This window comes from Glycine max, chromosome 16, assembly GCF_000004515.6.
Source record: "Glycine max cultivar Williams 82 chromosome 16, Glycine_max_v4.0, whole genome shotgun sequence".
NCBI lineage: Eukaryota > Viridiplantae > Streptophyta > Magnoliopsida > Fabales > Fabaceae > Glycine > Glycine max.
In genome coordinates, this window is record NC_038252.2 from 33077737 (window position 1) to 33101156 (window position 23420).

Sequence of the window (23420 nt, forward strand, 5' to 3'; positions counted from 1 at the left end):
TTGGAAAACAAAACTTAAGGGCAAGAACCTTATCACACTGCATTGCATATGCATGCGAGATCTGATTCAAAGTTTAGTTGTAATTGTAATATGGTGTTGTACTTTTTTTTCTTTGTGTTCAATAAATGAGTGTGATATACTTTTTTTTTTCTTCCATTGCCCCAGAAACTCGGGTCTGAATCATCCAAAAGTTTGATAATTTTTCTGTTCATTAATACGCTTAGATTGTTTTATTTTTTTAAACTTTTTTATATTGGTGAATAGTATCAAGTTAAGTAGTGAATAATGTGTTGACAATCAACAATCATTTCGCTAATATGCTGCATATTAGAAAATTGTAGCAGTCATTAATACCAATTTGCATTATGCACGCTATTTTGATCCCATTGCTGTTGTGGAAGTAGTTTTGCTCCAGACAAGGAATGGAAATTGACCAGGAATTTTGTTTTTTTGTGCCATCGATTGAGTTTGTATAAGTGAAGATATGTTGATCTTCTGACAACCTTTTTTTTTTCGAAATTATAATAATTACTAGTTCGCTATCTAAATTCATGGGAAATTGAAAATTGATTCCCACGAAACTGTATTCTTCTTCTACATTACACTTCTCAGGTGTTCATAGAAGTCCTCTTCCTACTGGTAAGCCGTATCATATTCACTCTCCCTTGCATTCTGATTTTTACTTATAAATAAGTTAATGTCTAAGAGCAGGGTTGAATGAGCGTAAAAAAAGAGATATTTTCTATGAAGTTTTAAAACAAATTTTACCGAATTACATTGTAATTGATCAAATTCCAGAACCAGCCATTTTGTATTCTGTTCTGTTAGGCTCTAGCGTAGCTAACCCTATACGAACTGGCTTAGCACACTTTACATTAGTGGTTGGGTCTTGAACATATATAGTTTCTTATGCTTTAAATTAATATTAAGCATTGTGTTACTTCTATGATTGAGACAGCTAATAGAGGATGGGGTTGGATTTTGGAAATAAGGGGCTCAGATACAAGTCTAGATCCTCTTTAGTTTGTGAACTAAAATTTTTGTTTTGGTTTTGCCTATCTCTTAATCTCTTAAGCTATTAAAATTATTCTAGAATCCACCTAAAGTTTTTTATTCAAAAATAAGTGTTGGAGTCTTAAGATAATGGTATCAAGTTTATTTATGTAATTTGTTTTTGGTGACCTATTGCGGAAAATCTTTTTAGTATTTACTTTCTTGGATTTTTCAAAAAATTGATATTAGAGTCAATCTTCGATTTAGTGACCGGTTTAGACGAGGAAGATGACGTTGATGAATTTATGGATATAGAATTTATTGTATCAAAAGTCTTTCTATCAGCTGAATTCATGCATAAATGTCACGTAGCAAAGTTGTAGGTGTTACAATAGTGCAAGCTACTAGAACATGTTATGACAATGGCTAGACAAGCTAGAGACAATAAAAATTAAGTTTTATGGGTCACCATTAAATATTCTTAGATTGAAAATGACTTTCGGTCTTGACTTGAGAGCCTTTTTCTTAGTTTACACCTCGGCTGTGCCATTAACAATTGATAATGCTGTCTAGCAAGCTATATTGTGAAGATAAATACTTCTCTCCATATTTGTCCATTTTACATATTTCCTGGTGTCAAAATATTATTTTTATTGTATTTTTATATTTCCTGGTGTCAAGTATCAATGATAAGTTTTACCAAAAAATAATAATCAATAACTATAGTTATGTATATAAGGATAATAATTATTTGACCTCTACAACAGGATCCTAGTATGAAGTAGTTCTGTATGTAAATCTTGCACAGACAAGCCAAAATAATATAGCATTGATCAACCTGTTAATTAGAAGAATCAAGTTAAAAGCAGCTTGAAAAAGAGCAGGTATATGTAAATAATAGAATACGGGGCCATCTTGCAGTTGAGAGCGTCATCTTTCTCCTCATTTTGGAATCACTCAAATCCAAATTTTGTAGATTGAGATAATATCAAAATTTAAAACTTGTTCTAGGTCGTGTTTGGTGTGCAAATTCTATCTTAGAAGATCCAATTTGAACCAAGCACGTGGTTTCCCATCACTTCTATACTTGAAAATATAAATATGCTACATTAAAGAGTTTTATTCCATTGAATATTCTTTCAGAAAATGATTTCGCATTGGATGTTCCTTCTTTCTAAATGTGATCTTTAAAACAATGTAGAATTTATAAAAAAAAATTGCGTGTAATGTTCCTTCTTTAACAAAGGGGTCTTTGAACAATTTTAAATTTTATAAACATTTACTAATTCTTTTTCTGTCGATCACCAGAGGCTTAGTATTAGAATTTCAAAATTTAGATGTGAAAGGACGAAAACTGCAATGTGAAAAGTGAAAGTTGTTACGTGGAAGTATATATGGCAAAACGAAAAGAAAAATTGGAAAGAACAAACTCCGTGTGAGCATCACTAATTAAAGTTAAAGTTGGACTAAATTAAAAGAACCAATAAAAACAAAAGTAAGATCACTAATTAAAGTTAAAGTTAGACTAAAAAAAAGAACCAATACAAACAAAAGTAAGAGAAATAAAAGGCAACAACTTACAGGTACCTCTCCAAATACTTGCAAGCTTAATAAAATAATTAATGAAAATCTAATAATAAAAAATGGAGGAAATAGCCAACATACCTGCAATATATTACCATGCATTGTTACATCTCTACCACAAAACATGAATATCTAATCTTATTGGAAACGATATTAATGGATGAAATGATAAACATCTCTTTTTAAACCTTATACATCATTCACATAATTATTTCATGTATCTTGTTTAACATTTTCTAATTTTAATTTATATTTTCTTCTTCGTAAATATAAAGATATGTACACCAATTAACAAAGTTCATGTTGTTTACAACTTCCTTTAAAAACAATGTTGTTTACAACTTATTTTCTACATTAATTATTATCTTAATCTTTTTTTTTCAAACAAAACTCATACTCAATTTTTCATATAAAAATTAGTTCTAACATTTAATTTTATTCTCAATGTTAAGCAACCACATTAATAACACTTTCAAATCATCCACCGTATTCTAACAATGTCCAACTCCTAAATTGTGACAGATATAAGTTTTCTAACTTATAAATATTTTAATTACTAAATTAAATTTTTGACAAATATTAATTTTAAAAATATGTTAATTTTATACATATGCTTTCAACGAATATTTTAGAATTATGTATTTTTTAATTTAATATAATATTTTTTTAAATATTTCTAACATCTTGAAATTATATCATATACAATTATTAATTTACAAATAACTTTATAAATGATATAATTTTGACAAATAAATTTTTTATGTATAATTTCAAAAAATATTTTATAATTTAATTTTTTTATAGTTTAAGGTAATATTTATATTTTAAATATTTTTTCTCCGAATTATAGTTTAAGGTAATTTATTTTTCAAGGGTTAATATTATTGTTAGAGTCTGTTTAGCAAGCACTATGAGTCTGTTTCACAAGTCACTCCAGTAGCTTATAATTTTGTTTGACTAGCATATAAGTTGATTTTATCAAAATAAGTTTGGGTATCAAAACAAACTTAATTTAATAACTTTTAGCTTATTTTCAGACGCTATTTCAACTAGTATTTTAGCTTATAAGTTATTAATTTATTTTTATATTTATATTTTATTATTTTACTTTGAATTATTTTTTATCCTTTTTTAAATAAAACAAATTTATTTAATTAAAATATAATTTTTTAGAAAAAGAAGGACACAAGTCATAAAAAATAAAAAAAACTACAACACTCCATTGTTTTCAAAAGTCATAAATCCATATACATGAAGAGGGTTAAACAAATTCATCAAGTCTCTATCATTCTTTTATAGTATCAAACTAAAATTATTTTCCTATTTTTATAGGATAATAAATTATTACTATAAAAAAGATTATAAATTATTAAAAATAAATTCATATATATATAATTATAACCAAATAACTAAAATAGTTTTCTTATTAACAAATCTTATGGGAAAAAAATTAATTCAATGAGCTACCTCACAAGCTAGTTCTGTCTGGCACACCCTAGCTATTTCTTCCTTTGAAATATTTTTTGTTTGAATTGTTTAGATTTAAATATATTTTTAATTCTTACTAAAAAAATTTAATTTTGTCTTTTGTCCCTGTTAAATTATTGTTAACTTTTTGGTCCTTAATAAAAAAATTTATTTTATTTTTTGACTTTGGATTTATTTAGATAGGGCTTTAAAAATGAAATAAAATTATTTTCAAAGTTATTTAAGAAAAAACAAAACAAAAATATTATTACAAACCAAAAAGTTAATGGAAATTTATCAGGAATTAAAGAACAAAATTTTAAGATTTATGAACAACCAAAAATATATTTAAACAGTTTATAAAACAAAGAGAACATGAAAAATCAATCATTATGCTATTCTCCTTGAACAAGAGTTATAATTTCCATCTAGTACTTCTTTATTTGTGGATATTGAAATTATTCGATGTAACGCCTTTAAAATAAATTTCAGAGAGCAACTCAGCCCATACACTAGATTGTGTTCTACCTTGACAGTTGAAAAAAATGCATTAAAAAGAAGGATTTGCCGTGAAGGTTCAAGACAATACATGCATGTTTAATTTTAAATGATGATGATATAAACACTATAAGGTTATTTGTTATTTATTTGATAAGTTAACTGACTGAATATTTAATTCCACTCCACTACTTGCTAAAACTGACCACCCTCATCCGATTCACCGAAGGTTTACAAAATTCGCTCCGTCATGTTATTCCATTTCTAGTTGGTATTTTAAAGGGAAAAAAATGGTTAAATAAAGATATGAAGCAGAAAAATCAAATAAATCATGTTTGCAGAAAAATGAGTTCCAAGTCATGCGTGAGGGATGGGCTGTTGAAGTCTTGAAGCTTAATTTAGCCACAAACTTTGCATAGTGTTTTTAATTTGGGTATAAATATTAGTGTTTGGTTCCTCAGTATTTCATGTATATTTTCCCTTATAGTAAACAGTTTTGAGTAGAATATGGAATCATGGATGTGGTGTTTCCTTCTCTGTTCCCATTTGCTCATCCTTTATTTTTCACCCTCTCATTCCTTATGCCACCCCCATGACAACTCTGCCTTGCTCCACTTCAAAAACTCCTTCACTATTTATGAAGATCCTTATTATTCTTATTATTGTGATCATGGTTATTCAAAGACGACAACATGGGAAAATGGGAGAGATTGTTGCTCTTGGGCTGGAGTCACCTGCCACCCCATCTCAGGTCACGTCACTGAGCTCGACCTCAGCTGCAGTGGCCTTCACGGCAATATCCATCCAAACAGTACGCTTTTCCATCTTTCTCATCTTCACTCACTCAACCTTGCTTTCAATCATTTGTATACATCTCATTTGTCATCTCTCTTTGGTGGGTTTGTGAGCCTCACACATCTCAACTTGTCTCATTCTGAATTTGAAGGGGATATTCCTTCCCAAATCTCTCACCTTTCCAAATTAGTCTCACTTGATCTCTCGTACAATTTGTTAAAGTGAAAGGAAGACACTTGGAAGAGTTTGCTAAAAAAATGCAACAGTTTTAAAGGTGCTTCTTTTGGATTTTACAGATATGTCTTCCATTTCAATCAGGACACTCAATATGTCTTCTTCTTTGGTAACTCTTGGTCTTCTAGCAAATGGGCTAAGCGGAAAGTTGACAGATGGCATTCTTTGTTTACCAAATCTTCAGTACCTATATCTTTCATTTAATGAGGACCTTCATGGTCAGCAGCTTCCAGAAATGAGTTGCAGCACAACTTCTCTTGGTTTCTTAGATCTTTCAGGTTGTGGTTTCCAAGGGTCAATCCCTCCCTCTTTCTCTAACCTCACACATCTTACTTCCCTGGATCTCTCAGCTAACAACCTCAATGGTTCAGTCCCATCCTCACTCTTAACCCTTCCACGGCTAACCTTTCTGAATCTAAACAATAACCAACTCAGTGGTCAAATCCCAAATATTTTTCCTAAGTCAAACAACTTTCACGAATTGCATTTGAGTTATAACAACATAGAGGGTGAGATCCCATCAACACTTTCAAATCTTCAACATCTCATTATCTTGGATCTGTCACTTTGTGATTTCCAAGGTTCAATCCCTCCCTCTTTCTCTAACCTCATACTTCTTACTTCCCTGGATCTCTCATATAACCACCTCAACGGTTCAGTCCCATCCTCGCTCTTAACCCTTCCACGGCTAACTTTTCTAAATCTCAATGCTAATTGTCTCAGTGGTCAAATCCCAAATGTCTTTCTTCAGTCAAACAACATTCACGAATTGGATTTGAGTAATAACAAAATAGAGGGTGAGCTGCCATCAACACTTTCAAATCTTCAACGTCTCATTCTCTTGGATCTTTCACATAATAAATTTATTGGTCAAATCCCAGATGTGTTTGTCGGGCTAACCAAATTGAATAGTCTCAATCTTTCGGATAACAATTTAGGAGGCCCAATCCCATCTTCATTATTTGGCTTAACACAATTTTCTTACTTGGATTGTTCTAATAATAAATTGGAGGGCCCCCTGCCGAACAAAATAAGAGGGTTTTCAAATCTAACATCGTTAAGGTTATATGGCAACTTCCTGAATGGAACAATTCCTTCTTGGTGTTTATCTTTGCCATCTTTGGTGGATTTATATCTATCAGAAAACCAATTCTCAGGGCATATTAGTGTAATCTCATCATATTCATTGGTGAGATTATCTTTATCCCACAACAAGTTACAAGGCAATATTCCAGATACAATTTTCAGCCTTGTAAACCTTACTGACTTAGATCTATCATCAAACAATTTAAGCGGATCTGTCAACTTTCCACTTTTCTCAAAGCTTCAAAATTTGGAAAGACTTAATCTTTCACATAATAATCAGTTATCACTAAATTTCAAATCCAATGTCAATTATAGTTTTTCCAGTTTATGGAGTTTGGACTTATCTTCTACGGGTTTAACTGAATTTCCAAAATTATCAGGAAAAGTCCCAATTTTGAAATTACTCCATTTGTCCAATAATACACTTAAAGGTAGAGTACCAAATTGGTTGCACGACACGAACTCATCGTTATATTTATTGGACCTCTCTCATAACCTATTGACGCAATCATTGGACCAATTCTCATGGAACCAACACCTCGTTTACCTTGATCTTAGTTTTAACTCAATCACTGCTGGCTCTTCCTCAATTTGCAATGCAACTGCAATTGAGGTTCTCAACTTATCTCACAACAAGTTGACAGGAACCATTCCACAATGCCTTATTAACTCATCAACCCTGGAAGTTTTGGATCTGCAACTGAACAAGCTTCATGGCCCTTTGCCAAGTACCTTTGCAAAGAACTGTCAGCTCAGAACTCTAGATCTCAATGGCAACCAATTATTAGAAGGTTTTCTGCCAGAATCTTTGTCCAATTGCATTAATCTGGAGGTTTTAAATCTTGGAAACAATCAAATAAAGGATGTGTTTCCCCATTGGCTTCAAACTCTACCAGAATTGAAAGTATTGGTTTTGAGAGCCAACAAGTTGTACGGTCCCATTGAGGGTTCAAAGACCAAGCATGGATTCCCCAGTTTAGTTATTTTTGATGTCTCTTCCAACAACTTCAGCGGCTCAATACCAAATGCCTACATAAAAAAATTTGAAGCCATGAAGAACGTTGTTCTATATCCCGATTGGCAATACATGGAAATTTCTATTTCTTTTGCAGAAACCAACTACCATGATTCTGTGACTATAACAACAAAAGCAATTACTATGACAATGGACAGAATTCGAAATGACTTTGTAAGCATTGATTTATCCAAAAACAGATTTGAAGGAGGGATTCCAAATGCCATTGGAGAGCTTCATTCACTCAGAGGACTCAACCTTTCCCATAACAGGCTTATTGGTCCTATTCCCCAGTCCATGGGAAATTTGAGATACTTAGAATCATTGGATCTCTCCTCAAATATGCTCATTGGTGGGATACCTACAGAATTAAGCAATTTGAACTTTCTTGAAGTCCTAAATCTTTCCAATAACCATCTTGTGGGAGAAATACCTCGAGGACAACAGTTCAATACTTTTCCCAATGATTCCTACAAGGGAAACTCTGGGTTATGTGGACTCCCACTGACAATCAAATGCAGCAAGGACCCTGAACAACATTCTCCACCTTCAACTACCTTCAGGAGAGAACCAGGATTTGGATTTGGTTGGAAACCAGTGGCTATAGGATATGGATGTGGAGTGGTCTTTGGAGTGGGAATGGGATGTTGTGTATTGTTAATAGGAAAGCCTCAATGGCTTGTGAGAATGGTCGGAGGTAAACTCAATAAAAAGGTGAAAAGGAAGACAAGGATGAGATCTAATGAAAATGGTAGCAGAATGAATTAGTTGATATATGGCATGACTGGAGAATGTCTTGTTCCATACCTGCCATCTTTGAAAACAAAACTTAAGGGCAAGAACTTTATCACACTGCATTGCATGGGAGATCTGGTTCAAAGTTTTGCTGTAATATGAATGTGTTATACTTTTGCTTTTTGTGTTCTTTTTTTGTTTGTTATGTGTAGAAGAGTGCATGTACTTCATTTGCCTTGAGCTTGCAGTTTTGATTTATTTAATACGTATAACTGTAGCATTAATTGGTTGTATAATAATAGATGTTGTATATTTTTAAAAATGATATGTATTGGCCAATGCTAAAATATTTTGTATCTTAACAGTATGCAGTTGTCTCATTTCATTGAAGGAGCTCAATTCACGGTTTTAGCTTGTATTGTAGTCTATTTACTTAATTTGCTAAATTATCAAACTGTTATTCAAAATAAAATAAGCATTAGTGACTTTTATAATAATTACCTTAATGATTAAATATATTTTTATTTTCAATAAATAGTTGATTTTTTTGTTTATTTCCCAATAAAAAAAATTATTTTGAGTACCTTATAAAATAATAAATTTTTTTGTTTCCCAGATATTTTTTTTGTAATCCCTAATAAATTAGCACATTTTTGTTTACTCCCTCTTAAATTAACGAATTTTGTTTTAATCCTGATTAATAATAAATAAAAAAAATTATTAAGAAATAAATAAATACACAATTTGTGAATTTATCATGGACTAAGAAAAGTATCAAGGATCAAAATAAAATGATTTTTTTATTTGAAACTCAACGGAAAGTAAAATTTTATTAAAAATTAAATATTTATTAGTTATTAAAATTATAGTTAAAACTTATCTTAAAGATTAAATATATTATAATTTTTATTTGGTTCACAACATATAAATATTTACCATTGTTAAAATATACTATAATTTCTCTTAAATTATTTTAATGAAAATAAATAGTAAAATAGTAGGAACTTAATCTAAGTTACGTTTAGTAAATATTGGGTAAAATTGGTAAGAGTGTGAGAAACTTAATTATTTATCACTACCAAATATGTGGATCAACTAATGTGGGTTGTTGAGCCAGAGACTCATGAGAAAAAATATTGTCTCATAGTGAGAAGAATAAATCATAAAAAATAGAAAAGATAATAAATTTGTTCAATATGATTTAGACCTTCATCCTTGTATTAACAATCTGATACATTTTAAGGACAATTTAGACAAACTTACAAACATTCTCTTCTAACGATTCCCCTATCTTAGTTAGGGTAGTGATATTTTCTTCACACTAGATGTGGTGATTCTTTTTATCTCAAAAAATTTCTATTTACAGATCTAACTAATCTTAAATGAATTCAAATCCATAATTTACAAATAATATATTTAATTCTAAATGGTATCCTAAAAATAAGATAATATGTTTTTAAAAATCTAAACAATATCCTATAAATTTGATATTCATTGATTGGACCATCATTAATTCCTACATACCCAACCTCTATATAAGTTTTTATGACAAGTTAGACAAACTTACAAATATTTCCTCTACATGACTCAATCTCTCTTAGGGTGTTGACCTAGGCTGAGTGATTATTCTCATCTCATAAATCTTATTTTATAGACATAACATCCTAATCTTAAATAAGAAAACAAATATCTAAGGGTGTGTTAGGTTTGCATTTTTATTTTTTATTTTCATTTCCTGTTTTTATTTTCTGAAAACTGTTTTCATTTTTCAAATATTAGAATTCTAAAAACATGTTTGGTTTGATTTTTTGTTTTATGTTCTCAGGAAATAAAAACACTGAAAATTTATGATATATTAACTTCTTGTTTTTTTTTGTATTTTTAGATTTGCTTAAAATTACATTCTTTGCCATTACGTTTTTATTTTATCCAAAATAAGGGTCCTGTTTTAACTGAAAACGAGATGTTATTGTTTTCATTTTCTGGTTGTTTCCTATTTTCATTTTCACTCAAAATGTTTTTAAAAATCGAATCAAACACATCTTCATCATTATTTTCTGTTTTCAGTGAAAATGAAAACAAAAAACAACCAAATCAAACACCTCCTAATTTATTAATAATATATTTAATTTTAACAACATTCTAAAAATAAGATAATATTTTGGTTAAGAAAACAATATCTGACAAATTTGAGAATACAAATTTAAATTATTTCCTAATAAAGTCATCGATATGTAGTTAAATACTTAGAAAAAGAGTTTCATCATCCATAATAATCATATTGACTCAAACAAGATTATCTTCAATCAAATATACCTATCTACGGAAGAAAGACCTATGTAAGATAAATCTAACATGAAGCCAAGTTGGACTTATGTAGATCAATTAACCAACTAATCCCTATGCCCACTCATCACCTAAGCTCAACCAAACTCGCTTAAGCCCCAACCCTGCATCGCTTAAGCTCTTAGCCAACACCACTTAAGCTACATCAAAAAACATGTTAGTTTTTGTGCCCATTCTAGCTTAAGCGCTACCCAACACCACTTAAGCTACTTCAAACTAATTTACTCAAATTAAAAAAATAATAATGATTCTACTATTTAATCACTACACATTAAATACCTAATTTATTATCCGCTTATCAAGCAACTGGTCCATTTATCTTTTTTATTTGTTTATTACATGTAATTTTTATTTCTTTTATTTTTTAAAATCTAAAATTTTGATCTCTATTTTAAAATAAAGATATTTAGTCTATTATTTTTTACAATCTAAAATTTTAGTTTTCTAATTTAAAATAGAAATATTAGTCTTTTATATTTATAAAATATGTAATTTTAGTTATCCCAACTAAAAGCATTGTCTGCTAAGAGCTTAATTTTAATTATGATACAGATTAAATAAATTATCTTGTATCACATTATTAAATTTGAATCACATTAAGTTAGCTTCTTATTAATTAACGCTAAATGATTATGTGGATATAGGCATACGGATGATTAAAATGATGAATTTTATAAAATTAAGTAATTATATGTTTTTATTTTAAAATAGAAGTATTACAATTGTAAAATATAAAAATTAAGAAGATTAAATATTTTTTAAAATATAGATATTAAAATTAAATATTTTGAAAATAGGAAAAAAAATATATTTAAGTTTTCTTTTACCGGAGGTCCATATGTCCAGTACTTAGAAATCTCGTCATGATAAAAATGCGTCACTAGAGCATAATATAATAGCATGAAGAACGTCATTATAATTACATTTAAGCCATGAAGAACGTTGTTATATATGCCAATCCGCAATACATGGAAACTTCTGTTATTGTTAGTGACACCAACAACATTGATCATGAAACCAACTACGCTGATTCTGTGACTGTAACAACAAAAGCAATTACTATATGAAAATGGATAAAATTTGAGATGACTTTGTAAGCATTGATTTATCGCACAACAAATTTGAAGGAGAGATTCCAAATGCCATTGGAGAGCTTCATTCACTCAGAGGGCTAAACCTTTCCCATAGCAGGCTTATTGGTCCTATTCCCCCATCCATGTGAAATTTGACAAATTTAGAATCATTGGATCTCTCCTCAAGTATGCTCACTGGCGGGATACCTAGAGAATTAAGCAATTTGGACTTTCTTGAAGTCCTAAATCTTTCCAATAACCATCATGTGGGAGAAATACCTCAAGGAAAACAGTTCAGCAGTACTTTTTCCAATGACTCCTATGATAGAAACTTGGGGTTATGTGGACTCCCATTGACAGCAGAATGAAGCAAGGACCTTGAACAACATTCTCCACCTTCACTAACCTTTGGGGGAGAACAGGGATTTGGATTTGGTAGAAAGCAGTGGCTATAATGCGGAATGGTCTTTGGAAGGGGAATGGGATGTTGTGTATTGTTAATGGGAAAGCCTCAATGGCTTGTGAGAATGGTTGGAGGTCAACTCAATAAAAAGGTGAAATGGAAGACAAGGATGAGATCTAATGAAAATGGTAGCAGAACGAATTAGTTGACATGTGGCATGACTGTAGAATGTCTTCTTGCTCACCTTCCCGTTGAAATTCAATTCTGTCTTGTTGGAAAACAAAACTTAAGGGCAAGAACCTTATCACACTGCATTGCATATGCATGGGACATCTGATTCAAAGTTTAGTTGTAATTGTAATATGGTGTTGTACTTTTTTTTCTTTGTGTTCGATAGATGAGTGTGATATACTTTTTTTTTTACTTCCATTGCCCCAGAAACTCGGGTCTGAATCATCCATAAGTTTGATAATTTTTCTGTTCATTAATACGCTTAGATTGTTTTATTTTTTTTAACTTTTTTATATTGGTGAATAGTATCAAGTTAAGTAGTGAATAATGTGTTGACAATCAACAATCATTTCACTAATATGCTGCATATTACAAAATTGTAGCAGTCATTAATACCAATTTGCATTATCGACGCTATTTTGTTCCCATTGCTGTTGTGGAAGTACTTTTGCTCCAGACAAGGAATGGAAATTGACCAGGAATTTTGTTTTTTTGTGCCATCGATTGAGTTTGTATAAGTGAAGATATGTTGATCTTCTGACCACCTTTTTTTTCGAAATTATAATAATTACTAGTTCGCTATCTAAATTCATGGGAAATTGAAAATTGATTCCCACGAAACTGTATTCTTGTTCTACATTACACTTCTCAGGTGTTCTTAGAAGTCCTCTTCCTACTGGTAAGCCATATCATATTCACTCTCCCTTGAATTCTGATTTTTACTTATAAATAAGTTAATGTCTAAGAGCAGGGTTGAATGAGCGTAAAAATTAGTTTGTATGCTTTAAATTAATATTAAGCATTGTGTTACTTCTATGATTGAGACAGCTAATAGAGGATGGGGTTGGATTTTTGAAATAAGGGGCGCAGATACAAGTCTAGATCCTCTTTAGTTTGTGAACTAAAATTTTTGTTTTGGTTTTGCCTATCTCTTAAGCTATTAAAATTATTCTAGAATCCACCTAAAGTTTTTTATTCAAAAATAAGTGTTGGAGTCTTAAGATAATGATATCATTAAGATAATGATATCAAGTTTATTTATGTAATTTGTTTTTGGTGACTTATTGCAGAAAATCTTCTTGATATTTACTTTCTTGGATTTTTCAAAAAATTGATATTAGAGTCAATCTTCGACATAGTGACCGGTTTAGACAAGGAAGATGACGTCGATGAATTTATGGATATAAAGTTTATTGTATCAAAAGTCTTTCTGTCACCTGAATTCATGCATAAATGTCACGTAACAGAGTTGTAGGTGTTATGTACAATAATGCAAGATACTAAAACATGTTATGACAATGGCTAGAAGAGCTAGAGACACTAAAAATTAAGTTTCATGAGTCACTATTAAATATTCTTAGATTGAAAATGACTTTCGGTCTTGACTTGAGAGCCTTTTTCTTAGTTTACACCTGGCTGTGCCATTAACAATTGATAATGCTGTCTAGCAAGCTATATTGTGAAGATAAATACTTCTCTTCATATTTGTCCATTTTACATATTTCCTGGTGTCAAAATATTATTTTTATTGTATTTTTATATCCTTTAAAATAAATTTGCTTTTGGAGTTTTCTCTTGGACGAGATACCATTCAAAGAATTTCACATAATGTAAATGCACGGGGTTCTTTTTTAATTTTGATTTTGTGGCATTTATCTCTATATTTGGTTGATATATTTGAAACTTGATAGCGCGATTAGCTGATGTATCAGTCAACGGACCCTAGTATGGAAAAAGAATACGGTGAAGACAGAATTTTTCCACAAACTAATGTATCAGCGTGAGTTTCCTTTAATTTTCTTTTGATTTAAATATTTTTGTGGACGTGTTTTAATTTTCATTTTTTGATGTGATTGGCGAGCTTAATTTTCTAACCCATATTTTAAGGGTTGGCAGACTTGGAAATCAACGCTTGGATTTAATTGAACTGGCTGTTTATACATGTTTTGTTTTTAGAATCATATCACATATATGTAGTCTGTTGGTGAAAGTATATAGTGGCAGCTTATGTTTTGGGCAGAAATTGTTTCCTCAAACTTTCATGTGATAAGACAAATTAACTTCTGAATTTTCACAATAATATTCTTCTATGCTATCATAAGAAGAAGAAAAAACCACCAATAACTTGTAGATGCATGTTCTCTTAAACAGGTGGTATTCTTCTAGACCCAAAAAAAAAGGTGGTATTCTCTGTGTTCAATTATATCTTTTGGCTGGGATCTTCCTTTTTCATATGTTGGGGTTTAAAATATTTAATAGGGATTAATTAACAGGAACATATCCAGAAAATAATAACAAGCTTAAACATACAAAATTATGTTAATTAATAAATTTCATCACTATATATTTTATATAAAAAAATTAATTAACCTGTATATATAATTTTTTAAAGAAAAATATGAGAGGGAAACCATTCTTGTTTCATTTGATACTGCCATGTTAATCAATCATGTCTAATAAATATTTTCTCCGATTTCTATTATAAAAAAATTATTTCATATTTATTAAAAAATTAATTACTTTTATTAAATTGTATTAATATTAAAATATTTTTTTTCTAAATTATTCTTCACTAAAAGTTGATATGAAGCATAAAAATATCCAGCCTTATATATATTGTAGGCCAACACACATTTCATTTGCTTTTCTTTATGAAAAAAGTTAAATTAATAGAGGATGGGATTGCATTTTGGAAATAAAGGGCTCACATACAAGTACCTAGGTACAGTTTAGTTTGTGGCCTTAAACTCTGTTTTGGTTTTACCTTTCCTCTTGTGCTATTAAAATTCTTCTAGCATCCGTTCACAAGTTTTTTATTCAAAAGTATTTGACGTACTGTTAGTTTAGTTGTTGAGAGTCTTTTTGTACTCCAGAATTAACTATGCCATTGACAATGGATAATTCTGTCAAGCATGCTATATTGTTAAGAAAAATACTTCTCTCCTAGTTTGTTCAATTTTACAAATATACGTATATCAAATTTTGATGGTGGTCTCATTTTTTTGCCTCTATTCCTTATCTGCTTCCCTCACTTGGAAAAGTAAAATGGTATCAACATATTTTTTTTATTGTATTTTTATATTCTTTTGAAATAAATTTACTTTAGAGGAGTGTTTGGACCAGATACCATACAAACCAATTAAAAAATTTAAATGCACGGTGTCTTTTTTAATTTTTATTTTGTGGCATTTTTCCTCTATATTTGATTGGTATTTTTGAAACATGATTGCGATTAGCTGATGTATAAAGTCAACGAACCCTAGTGTGGAAAAATAATACGGTGAAGACAGTTTTTCAACAACTAATTTTATCAGCCAGAGTTTCCTTTAATCTTCTTTTGATGTGATTAGAGTGTCTAATTTTCTAACCCATATTTTAAAGGTTGGAAGACTCGGAAAACAACTGTTTGGTTCAACTAGGATTGATTATATATATAAAACTCTGTGAATTGAATAATAGTTGGGGGCGGGACCTAGGATTTATCTAGACATAGCTTTCCAACTCTTAACAGCTAAAACTTCTAGACACAACCCCAATTAGAAGATCAACAGTACATACACCTCAACTCATGAAAAAAACCTCTATATTCCATAGATAAACTTAAATTTCTCAATTTAGGATATCTACAGTCCTATACAACTGATCAAGCGTACTCTCTATCAATTAATGGAATGTTGAGTAATTTGATCAAATGAAGTTTCCAATACAGGGTACCTCTTGCCCTTCAGTTTAGAGGTCTAAGCCAATCACTTTAGGTAGGATTTAATCAAACCATGACTTAATTCAATTATATTTTAATGGATTAATTTGGGTCAACGGACGTAATAATTTAATTTTTTTTTCTTTTTTAAAACCTAATATTTTGTAGAAATTAAATTTTTTATTAAATAAATTAAATATAATTATTTCTTATTATATTTTATTAAAAAGAAATTTTTGTGATGTGACCGCATCTTACTCCGCTAACTCCTATTTATCCAAAGGAATTGGGAAATTAAGTGTATCATATCACAAGCTCTTTTTAAGGTTTAGCTTTATTGGAAGATCTTATAAATAGGAGAAAAAGTAAACTATGCTGGAAAAAAATGTTAAGCAATGAAGTAGACATTAAAGAAAAACAAAAAGAAATATTGAATAGAATTGTATTGTTTATAATTTTTTACGTTATCTTACTGTTTCTACTTTCTGCAATACTTTTATTTTAATTTTTTATTTAATGTCTAAGAGTACCCGTAGTTGACAAGACACTTCTTGTAAACAAGAAGTCATATAATAGATAACTAGAATAAGTTGAATTTGGATAATAATTTGAGTATTCTCTGTCATTGTGAGAGTTGTTCTTCTTTAATAACTTTGATTTTATTAACATATTGCGATTATGATCAAATTCTACTTGTTCACTTTGCATGAATTTAACATGATCCTATAAATCGATTCGTATTATTGTTTATCAGACAATATAATTAATTGTTAGTACAGTGACCTGTGAGCACATCTATTTGTATACATATGGTATAGATAAACTATTGGTTTTTTCAATTTGAGAACAAATCTCCTAATATAATTTTTGTTCATTTCTAATATTTTACAAAAATATTGATGTAACCGTATTGTCATCTCTATTTTAAATTTGGCAATAACACATCAAACTAAATTAAATAAAATCGAATTTCAAATTTGGGAATAACACATTATCTAATAATGACCTCCAAATCAATTTCGATGACAATGGTGTAACAACCTTAATTAATAACTTCTTTGACATATCTGCGTTCCTTCTTTGCATAAATTAACTTCCAAGTCAATGCAAAACGTTTTGCATGGGGTAGAAAATGGGAAACTTTTTGGGATACAAATACCAATTATATATGTAAGTTCTAAAAGATAGAAACTATATAACTCTATTACTATAATAAAGATCCATTCTTTTTTAATTGACAAATTATTTAGTTTATTAATTTTATTTATTCAAATTAATTTATTCAATGCTATTTAATTTCAGTCAACAAATTGCTATTTAATTTATTCATCAATACTCACTCACTTGCTAAAACTTATTATCCGTCTTCACTGAAGTCTAAAGGTTTACAAATTAGAAAATGCATTTTAAAGAGAAAAATTAAAACGATAAAATAGATATATGAAGTAGAAAAATCAAATAAATCATGTTTGCAAAGAGTTCCTAGAGATAATATAATGAAAGGGTTGAGAAATGAATGTTGATTTGCATGAGGGATGGGTTGTTGTAGTGTATACTCCTTGCGTGTTAACAAAATTAATTTTAAATGTAATTGATTTTGTAAAATTGATTTTGAAGTAATTAATGTTTGTATGTTTTATTATAAAATTAAATTAACAATAAAATTTGTTATAAAATTTTAGATTCAATACAGAAATTGTTTAAAACATATAAAAATATATTTAAAATTAATTATAGATTCAAAATCAATTTTTCATCGTGAATCAAACAATAAAAAGTCTCAAAATGGTTGATGAAGGATAATTTTTTTAAAAAATTTATCATTTGGAGATAAAATTTAAGTTGATATTCCAAAAGGAATAAGTCTTAATAAATAATGCAACTTCTAAATTAAAAATAGTGAAATTTGTTATAACTTTTTTTTATTTTTTACATTAAAGTCATAAGAAATTTTATGGACTTCATTTTTATTTTTTAAATACGTCTAAAATTTAATTCTCATAGACATTAAAGTCATAATTTTTTTTATTGAATTCGTAAATTATTTTATGACTTTAATTTATTTTGCATCTGATATATTTTTTAAAATTATAAATAATTTTTATTTTGGTTATTTAATAAATTAATGATTTTAGTTTTATTTAATATTTTGGTTATTTTGCTAAAACCACCCTCATCCGATTCACCAAAGGTTTACAAAATTCGCTCCGTCATGTTGTTTCATTGCTAGTTGGTATTTTAAAGGGAAAACATGGTTAAACAAAGATATGAAGTAGAAAAATAAAATAAATCATGTTTGCAGAAAAAATGAGTTCCAAGTCAAGTCAATTTAAATAGCAATTGCTGGGACAACTTTGATAGCGTGTAAAAGGATCATAAGATTTATGGTCAATTTGCGTGAGGTTTGGGCTGTTGAAGACTTGAAGCTTAATTTAGCCACAAATTTTGCATATCATCTTTTAAATTTGGCTATAAATATTAATGTTTGGTTGCTCAGTATTAATTTCATGTATATTTGAGTAGAAAATGGAATCATGGATGTGGTGTTTCCTTCTCTGTTCCCATTTGCTCATCCTTTATTTTTCACCCTCTCATTCCTTATGCCACCCCCATGACACCTCTGCCTTGCTCCACTTCAAAAACTCCTTCACTATTTATGAAGATCCTTATTATTCTTATTATTGTGATCATGGTTATTCAAAGACGACAACATGGGAAAATGGGACAGATTGTTGCTCTTGGGCTGGAGTCAGCTGCAACCCCATCTCAGGTCACGTCACTGAGCTCGACCTCAGCTGCAGTCGCCTTTACGGCAATATCCATCCAAACAGTACGCTTTTCCATCTTTCTCATCTTCACTCACTCAACCTTGCTTTCAATGATTTTAATTATTCTCATTTGTCATCTCTCTTTGGTGGGTTTGTGAGCCTCACTCATCTCAACTTGTCTAATTCTCACTTTGAAGGGGATATTCCTTCCCAAATCTCTCACCTTTCCAAATTAGTCTCACTTGATCTCTCTGGTAATAATTTGTTAAAGTGGAAGGAAGACACTTGGAAGAGATTGCTCCAAAATGCAACAGTTTTAAGGGTGCTTGTTTTGGATCAAACAGATATGTCTTCCATTTCAATCAGGACACTCAATATGTCTTCCTCTTTGGTTACTCTTAGTCTAGGACTGACTTGGCTAAGAGGAAACTTGACAGATGGCATTCTCTGTTTACCAAATCTTCAGCACTTGGATCTTTCACTTAATCGGGCCCTTGAAGGTAAGCTTCCAGAAGTGAGTTGCAGAACAACTTCTCTTGATTTCTTAGATCTTTCACTTTGTGGTTTCCAAGGGTCAATCCCTCCCTCTTTCTCCAACCTCATACATCTCACTTCCCTGGACCTCTCAGGTAACAACCTCAACGGTTCAATCCCTCCCTCTTTCTCCAACCTCATACATCTTACTTCCTTGGATCTCTCATATAACAACCTCAACGGTTCAATCCCATCCTCACTCTTAACCCTTCCATGGCTAAACTTTCTGTATCTAAACTATAACCAACTCAGTGGTCAAATCCCAGATGCCTTTCCTCAGTCAAACAGCTTTCACGAATTGCATTTGAGTGATAACAAAATAGAGGGTGAGCTGCCTTCAACACTTTCAAATCTTCAACATCTCATTCACTTGGATCTTTCACATAATAAATTGGAGGGCCCTCTGCCTAACAATATAACAGGGTTTTCAAACCTAACATCGTTATGGTTATCTGGAAACTTACTGAATGGGACAATTCCTTCTTGGTGTTTATCTTTGCCATCTTTGGTGGATTTAGATCTATCAGGCAACCAACTCTCTGGGCATATTAGTGCAATCTCATCATATTCCTTGGAGACATTGTTTTTATCCCACAACAAGTTACAAGGCAATATTCCAGAATCAATTTTTAGCCTTCTAAACCTTACTCACTTAGATCTATCATCAAACAATTTAAGTGGATCTGTCAAATTTCATCGTTTCTCCAAGCTTCAAAATTTGGAAAAACTTCACCTTTCATGGAATGATCAGTTATCACTAAATTTCGAATCCAATGTCAATTATAGTTTCTCTAATTTAAAGTTGTTGAACTTATCTTCTATGGTTTTAACTGAATTTCCAAAATTATCGGGAAAAGTCCCAATTTTAGAATCACTCTATTTGTCCAATAACAAACTTAAAGGTAGAGTGCCACATTGGTTGCATGAAGTATCGTTATCTGAATTGAACCTTTCTCATAACCTATTGACGCAATCATTGGACCAATTCTCATGGAACCAACAACTCGGTTACCTTGATCTTAGTTTTAACTCAATCACTGGTGACTTCTCTTCCTCAATTTGCAATGCAAGTGCAATTGAGATTCTCAACTTGTCTCACAACAAGTTGACAGGAACCATTCCACAATGCCTTGCAAACTCATCATCCCTTCTAGTTTTGGATCTACAACTGAACAAGCTTCATGGCACTTTGCCAAGTATCTTTTCAAAGGACTGTCGGCTCAGAACTCTGGATCTCAATGGCAACCAACTATTAGAAGGTCTTTTGCCAGAATCTTTGTCCAATTGCATTGATCTGGAGGTTTTAGATCTTGGAAACAATCAAATAAAGGATGTGTTTCCCCATTGGCTTCAAACTCTACCAGAATTGAAAGTATTGGTTTTGCGAGCCAACAAGTTGTACGGTCCCATTGTCGGTTTAAAGATCAAGCATGGATTCCCCCGTTTAGTCATCTTTGATGTCTCTTTCAACAACTTCAGCGGCCCAATACCAAAAGCCTACATACAAAAATTTGAAGCGATGAAGAACGTTGTTATAGATACCGATCTGCAGTACATGGAAATTTCTATTGGAGCTAAAAAGATGTACAGTGATTCTGTGACTATAACAACAAAAGCAATTACTATGACAATGGACAAAATTCCAAAAGGCTTTGTCAGCATTGATTTATCAAAAAACGGATTTGAAGGAGAGATTCCAAATGCCATTGGAGAGCTTCATGCCCTCAGAGGGCTCAACCTTTCCCATAACAGAATTATTGGTCCTATTCCCCAATCCATGGGAAATTTGACAAACTTAGAATCATTGGATCTCTCCTCAAATATGCTCACTGGTGGGATACCTACGGAATTAAGCAATTTGAACTTCCTTGAAGTCCTAAATCTTTCCAATAACCATCTTGCGGGAGAAATACCTCGAGGACAACAGTTCAGTACTTTTACCAATGATTCCTATGAGGGAAACTCAGGGTTATGTGGACTCCCACTGACAATCAAATGCAGCAAGGACCCTGAACAACATTCTCCAACTTCAACTACCTTGAGGAGAGAAGGAGGATTTGGATTTGGTTGGAAACCAGTGGCTATAGGATATGGATGTGGAATGGTCTTTGGAGTGGGAATGGGATGTTGTGTATTGTTAATAGGAAAGCCTCAATGGCTTGTGAGAATGGTCGGAGGTAAACCCAATAAAAAGGTGAAAAGGAAGACAAGGATGAGATCTAATGAAAATGGTAGCAGAATGAATTAGTTGATATATGGCATGACTGGAGAATGTCTTGTTACATACCTGCCATCTTTGAAAACAAAACTTAAGGGCAAGAACTTTATCACACTGCATTGCATGGGAGATCTGGTTCAAAGTTTTGCTGTAATATGAATGTGTTATACTCTTGCTTTTGTCGTATAACTGTGGCATTAATTGGTTGTATAATAATAGATGTTGTATATTTTTAAAAATGGTATGTATTGGCCAATGCTAAAATATTTTGTATCTTAATTCAAGGAGCTGAATTCACGGTTTTAGCTTCCATTGTAGTCTATTTAATTAATTTTCTAAGTATTTAACCACCGTGAAATGGCTTTAGAAGCTGAGGTTGAGGTCCAGGTATAAGAGCACAAACAATGCATACTAAAGGATGGCTATGGGTATAGCCTAGGCCTTATGGTCCGTAGGATATCACATATTTATTTTTTATTAAGTAATTTTTCCCAAATTAGAACAATTGTCTGGTGAAAATTTTCAAACTTTGAAATAAAAGTTGCAGTACTAAAATCAGTTATAATTAAACCTAAACTTTTTCTTTTTCAATTACTATTACGATAAATTGGTAGTGGTACGTGCTGTAAATATTACATCTACTTATAATGTCAGCACCCAAAAATTATTTTTATAATGTAAAATTTACATTGTCATTAATTTGCTTTATTAATTTTTATTATAACTATTTTAAATTTATATTATTATCATAAAATCTGAAAAATCGTATCTATAATTTTTAATTAAGCGTAAAATTTTGTAACTTTTATAAATTTTAGTAAATATTAAAAAAATATATAATATAATGCTAGTATTTTTCAAAAAAATCAACATTATCATTAAATAAACCTGTGTGTTGTACAATAATTCCCTTTTATCATTCAAAAGAAAAATTGAAACTGTTATTCAAAATAAAATAACCATTAGTGAATTTTATGATAATTACCTTAATGATTAAATATATTTAGTTAATTTTTTTTGCTCCCTAATAAATTTTTGTTTTGTTTTGAGTATTATATAAAACAATAATTTTATTTTTGGTCCTAGATATTTTGTTGTATATAATCCCTAATAAGTTAGCAAATTTTTGTTTACTTCCTTTTAAATTAACAAATTTTGTTTTAGTCCCAACTAATAACAAATGAAAAAAATTATCAAGAAATAAACACACAATTTGTGAATCTATCAGGGACTAAGAAAAGTATCAAGAACCAAAATAAAATGATTTTTTTATTAGAAACTCAACGAAAAGTAAAAATTTATTAAAAATTAAATACAAAAAATAAATATTTATTAGGGATTAAAATTATAATTAAAACTTGTCTTAAATATTAAATCTATTATAATTATTAATTGGTTCACAACATATAAATATTTACACTTGTTAAAATATACTATAATTTCTCTTAAATTATTAGGTAAAATTGGTAAGAGTGTGAGAAACTTAATTATTTATCAATACCAGCTATGTGAATGAACTAATGTGAGTTTTTGAGCTAGAGACTCTTGGGAAAAAAATATTGTCTCATAATGAGAAGAATACATCATAAAAAAATAGAAAATATAAAAATTTGTTTAATATGTTTCAACCCTCATCCTTGCATTGACAATATTATACATTTTAAGGATAACATAGAAAAATTTACAAACATTTTCTCCTTACGATTTCCCCTCTGTTTGTTAGGGTAGTGACAGTTTCTT

At 30.3% G+C, this 23420-nt stretch overlaps 1 protein-coding gene and 1 pseudogene across 1 annotated transcript in view; both read left to right on the plus strand.

The window, feature by feature from the left end:
* LOC100781983 (receptor-like protein 53) overlaps positions 1-22013 on the plus strand; it is a 29314-nt gene extending 7301 nt beyond the window's left edge. Inside the window, exon 2 of the mRNA XM_006599433.3 lies at positions 19501-22013. Coding sequence (XP_006599496.3) covers positions 19501-21710 — 2210 coding nt within the window. The 3' untranslated portion in view covers positions 21711-22013. The remainder of the gene's footprint in view (positions 1-19500) is intronic.
* LOC100780542 (receptor-like protein 9DC3) lies at positions 5035-8828 on the plus strand (annotated as a pseudogene).
* Positions 22014-23420: the final 1407 nt, after the last annotated feature.